This window comes from Cyprinodon variegatus, unplaced genomic scaffold (genome assembly GCF_000732505.1).
Source record: "Cyprinodon variegatus isolate N-32 unplaced genomic scaffold, C_variegatus-1.0 Scaffold732, whole genome shotgun sequence".
NCBI lineage: Eukaryota > Metazoa > Chordata > Actinopteri > Cyprinodontiformes > Cyprinodontidae > Cyprinodon > Cyprinodon variegatus.
Window position 1 is genome coordinate 62,570 of NW_015151185.1, and position 5,392 is coordinate 67,961.

At 49.6% G+C, this 5,392-nt stretch overlaps 1 protein-coding gene across 1 annotated transcript in view; it reads left to right on the forward strand.

The window, feature by feature from the left end:
* The window catches only part of LOC107097904 (bromodomain-containing protein 3-like), a 16,727-nt gene that overhangs the window by 5,859 nt on the left and 5,476 nt on the right, over positions 1-5,392 (forward strand). The window contains exons 5-12 of the mRNA XM_015395251.1: positions 53-197; positions 284-447; positions 527-925; positions 2,083-2,211; positions 2,289-2,471; positions 2,638-2,864; positions 2,943-3,241; positions 5,217-5,291. Coding sequence (XP_015250737.1) covers positions 53-197; positions 284-447; positions 527-925; positions 2,083-2,211; positions 2,289-2,471; positions 2,638-2,864; positions 2,943-3,241; positions 5,217-5,291 — 1,621 coding nt within the window. The remainder of the gene's footprint in view (positions 1-52; positions 198-283; positions 448-526; positions 926-2,082; positions 2,212-2,288; positions 2,472-2,637; positions 2,865-2,942; positions 3,242-5,216; positions 5,292-5,392) is intronic.

The window sequence follows — 5,392 nt, forward strand, 5'->3', positions numbered from 1 at the left end:
AGCCCGATGTTAGCCTCAAGCCAGTGATGTTACAGCCAGTGTGTTACTGCAGCCTACAGACGACATCGTGCTCATGGCCCAGGCCCTGGAGAAGATCTTCCTACAGAAGGTGGCCCAAATGCCGCAGGAGGAGGTTGCTCTGCTGCCGCCGGCGCCCAAAGGGAAGAACAAGAGCAAACAGCCGGCCGCCACCACAGGTGAGATGGTGCTGGCGAGGGGACATCCGCCATCAGAAGCTGCACCTCCTCAGGTTCTAACCTCTCTGTGTGTCTGTCCTCCTCAGTGAGTCAGCAGGCGGAGTCCTCGGCCTCCCCTCCTGCCTCCTACCCCTCCCCATCCCAGACGCCCATCATCTCCACCACTCCCACGCCTGTGCCTGCCACGCCCCCTGTGCCGGCCCCGCAACCCCCGGCAACCATGATGCCGTCTGCGCAGCCTGTCGTCAAGGTAACAGCATCCCCTGCAGGCAGCGATCAGGCCGGTTTCTCAGTGGCTGTGTCTCATCTCTCTGTGTTTGTTTGTCCAGCAGAAGAAAGGCGTGAAGAGGAAAGCTGACACCACCACTCCCACCACGTCGGCCATCTCTGCAGGACGCGCAGACTCGCCGTCCCCTCAGGACCCCAAACCGGCCAAACTGGCCTCATCGCGGCGGGAGGCCGCCGCCCGCCCTGCCAAGACCCGCCGTGAGACGGTAGAGGAGGTGGCAGGAGGCGACCCTGCTGTGGGAGGGGTGGGGGCGGGAGCCAGGAAGGGCGGGAAGCTGGGCGAGCAGATGAAGCACTGCGACGCCATCCTGAAGGAGATGCTGTCCAAGAAGCACGCCGCCTACGCCTGGCCCTTCTACAAGCCTGTGGACGCCGAGGCGCTGGAGCTGCACGACTACCATGACATCATCAAACACCCCATGGACCTCAGCACGGTCCGGGTAAGCCCCTCCCCTCAGGGTTCTGTTCAGGTCTGGTTCTGCTGTCAGAGCACATTTCCAGGATGAATATTGGAACCTGTCTGGTTTCTATGGCGACCTGAACGGCCAGAACAGGGAAAGGAACTGGAACCTTAATGGGTTTAACTGGAACCCTAATGGGTTAAACTGGAACCTAATGGGTTAAACTGGAACCTAATGGGTTAAACTGGAACCTAATGGGTTAAACCGCTGTAGCTCCCAGATCTGCTCTGGTCCTGCTTCCTGTCTGTGACATCACGCTACGTGATTGGCTGAACGTTGCCACATGATGTAAAACACTGGGGTTTCACAGACAACCATAACAACATCACGCAGCGTCCGTGTGGCGAGTCAGGAGCATCTGTAGCGTTAGCGTGTCTAATGACAGATGAAGGTTTACCTGATCGATAACAAAAGTGAAAAAATCAGTTTCTGGTGAACAAAGTAACTGTTAGACCATGATATAAAGGGGGAGAGCTGGGTAGCGCTGTAGCTAGCTGTAGCTAACAGGTTAGCCTCTTTTAGCTCACTCAGTTAGCCTGATTAAGCTACGCTACTTTTAACTTTGTGTCAACAACAACTGTTCTTTAGCTACAAGTAGAAAAAAAGTCTTAAATCTCAATGAGTCATTTTTAAAATGTTCCATTTGTCCTCCTCTGACCTCAGATCTGAATAAAAAGAATAAAATAAGCGGATACTTTTTTTTTCTCACTTTGTTAAATAGCAGAGTTCAGTCAGTGTTCCAGACGGATGATTTATATTGAAATGTCAAATAATAGCAAATAAAGGGAATAAAATGTTGAGCCTCCAGAAGAGATTTGATCCTTCAGAAACCGATGCGATGCAGTTTGTCTGAGGGGAGTCACCGTATGATTCTCGTTCTGTTCTAGAGTACAGATTTCTGCTTTAGGTTCTCCTCTGAGGTTCCGGTAGAACCGGTTCGTTTAGGTGAAGAAAGAGAAAAACATCTTAACCAGAGCATAGATCCACAGATCATAGAATATGGCTGACAGCCATCAGGTTCTACCGCGCTCTGAGGCGCTAATGTTTCACCGCCCGTATTAGGATTCTGTTTGGCGGCCTCCATTGGGGGCGGAGCCTGTAGCTCCAGCGCTGACGATGCGTTTGTGTGTCTGCAGAAAAAAATGGACAAAGGAGAGTACAGTGACCCGCAGAGCTTCGCCACCGATGTCAGGTTAATGTTCTCCAACTGTTACAAGTACAACCCCCCAGACCACGAGGTGGTGGCCATGGCCCGCAAACTGCAGGTACGTCTCGTCACGGCGCCCCCTCTGGCCCACCGCCGCCTCCACTCACCTGTGTGTGTGTGTGTGTGTGTGTTCAGGACGTGTTCGAGATGCGTTTCGCTAAGATCCCCGATGAGGGCCTGGAGGTCTCCGTCCCTTCCACCACCCCGGTGGTCAGTAAAAGCACCGCCTCCTCCGACAGCAGCAACAACTCCTCCTCCGACGAATCCTCCGACTCCGAGGAGGAGCGTGCCACGCGACTGGCCGAGCTACAGGAGCAGGTTGGTGCTGCCGACCAATCACAGGTCAAGAACATTCTGGTTTTCTCCTCCTTTTGTCAGAATCATGTTGATGTGTAGCCGTACATTGATCAGTAGCTGAGCAGTTCAAGGCCTGGCTGGTTGTGATCAGATGCCGCAGGTTGTGATTATCAGTCTATTCCTTCAGCTGAAGGCTGTGCACGAGCAGCTGGCCGTCCTGTCGCAGGCGCCCGTCAGCAAGCCAAAGAAGAAGAAAGAGAAGAAAGACAAAGAAAAGAAGAAGGACAAGGACAAAGGCAACAAAGCCAAGATAGAAGAAGAGAAGAAGCCTAAGGCCGCTGCCCAGCAACCCAAACCAGCCAATCAGAAGAAAGCACCAGCCAGGAAAGCCAACAGCACCGTCACAGCCACCAGGTACGGCTTCTCCCACCGTTTTCCTGCCGGCCGCCGCGGAAGAACTGTGGACCAATCAGAGCTGCTCTCTGTTTCCAGGCAACCGAAGAAAGCCAACAAGACATCGGGAGGCGGATCGGCCAATGGAGACGACGGCGAGGAGTCGTCTCTGCCCATGTCGTACGATGAGAAGCGGCAGCTGAGCCTGGACATCAACCGTCTGCCGGGGGAGAAGTTGGGCCGGGTCGTCCACATCATCCAGTCCAGAGAACCGTCGCTGAGAGACTCCAACCCCGACGAGATCGAGATCGACTTCGAGACGCTCAAACCCTCCACGCTGCGGGAGCTGGAGCGCTATGTCAAATCCTGTCTGCAGAAGAAGCAGAGGAAGTTACTGCGTGAGTACTCCCAGATGATTGGCTGGACCTCACTGTTGGCAGATTGGAGCTGTTTTCGTTAAAGTTAAATCAGACGGCAGAGAAATAAACCCAGCTGAACTCAAGAAGTGTCCTGCATCAAATTCACCAATCGTAGCTTTCTAAGATGGAATGATCCGTAACATAAATGGCCCGATAAAAGAGTTTTACTGGAGAAAAAAGGGGTCCCTATGTCCTCCAGCAGTCTAAGCCTATAGCAGCAGAACTATAGAGATAGATCAGGATAACCTGAGCCACTCTAACTAGAAGCTTTATCAAAAAGGAAAGTTTTAAGCCTAGCCTTAAAAGTAGACAGGGTGTAGGTTTGGGCTGAAACCTTTAATCAGATTTTTGAAATAATCGTCAACTAATTCATTAATGGATTAATCTTTAACCGGAGTATAGAGACTATAAAACGTGCCTTTAACTGACAGAGCGACCCACTTACAGCAGGAAATATATAAAACATTTTAAAATATATATTAACATTTTGCATTTAAGATAAAAGTCAATCTGCTCTATAATCCAGAACTCCTCCAGTAGATTCACCTGGATTAATTTCATAAATCTTCTTTAAGGAACCTTTGGTTATCCGATTATTAATCAAAACAATAATTGACAGATTAATCGATTAGCAAGATAATCGTTAGCTGCAGCTCTACTGTAGATCTACAGGAAGTCCCGTCGAATCCGACCGTCACCCAGAAGCAGCTCCCGATGAACCAAAGAGGATCTTAGTTTCAGAACCTTTGGGTCTTTTCCAAAAACTCATCTTCACAAGGAGATTTAAAACTTTTTCATAGACAACAATTTAACAGCAAGGTTCACCTGTGCTTTTATTGTGAAAAGCTGACAGGAAATGAAGTGGGGTTGCCAGGGGTAACTATGTCCAAAGCACAGGGTGTGGAAGGCTTTTTATTCACTAAATATTAAACAATCATTTTTTTTTATGTTTGTGTTGTTGTTTTTTTGTTTTTTTTTACGGCACTAGTGGCTGGACAGCAGGCTGACAGGACACTGGGTAGGACAGAGGTGACAGACATGCGCCATGGGTTGTGCGTGCTAACCACTGCGCCGCCAAAGCACGCCACAAATAATAAACAATCATTCCACTGAATAAGGTCACCGTTCTATTCAGGAATGACTGATGTGATGCAACAGCTTTATATCAGGAAACTAGCGCGGCGCTAATGTCTGCTGGGATGATGATGTCATCGGCCGTAATTTAAGATGATTCTATCTGGAAAAACACATGAAGAAGTGAAGCAGCTCTGAAAACGGTTAGCTGCCGTCTGGTTGACCTGAATATCTGAAACAGCAGCAGCACATGTGATGTTTTTAAATTCAGCTGAAGCTCCTCCTACTTGATGATGCGGTCCAGGTAGGGCTGAAAAATCACCATAAATCTCGGCTATTATCACCGTATGTTTAAACTACCTTCAAAATTAATAGTCTGCATAAAGTAAATTCATTCAAACTTTCGGTTTATAAACCATTTTATTTTAACCAGTTTAAAGCTTTTCTGACACATGAAGGCTCTGGATGTCAGAATTAAACCTTTAACAAGATCCAAGCAACCAAACAGGAAACAAAACAAAAACACAATATTAAATAAAATACAAAATAAAAAAAGCCTCCTTGGTGTACAATAAAAATACAGGAGGACGGTGGGCGGAGGAGGACGGTGGGCGGAGGAGGACGGTGGGCGGAGGAGGACGGTGGGCGGAGGAGGACGGTGGGCGGAGGAGGACGAGGGGACGGTGGGCGGAGGAGGACGAGGGGACGGTGGGCGGAGGAGGACGAGGGGACGGTGGGCGGAGGAGGACGGTGGGCGGAGGAGGACGGTTTCTTCCTCATGAATATTTCAGAATTATTTTCCACTCAAATGTGAACCATGATGACCTCACCAGATCACTTGATCGTGACGTCGTCATTAATCATTTTCTCTCTTTTTCAGAAAAAGCAGCTGGAGGCGGAGCCTCAGGAGGCGGGGCCAGTCGTTTGAGTGGCAGCTCCTCCTCTTCCTCAGAATGTCTGTTTTTCTTCATGATGAAACAGAAACACTAGCTAAAAAAACATGTCAGCCTATTTACATACAGTCTCCATGTCGAGGGGGGAGGGGGGGATTGGTGT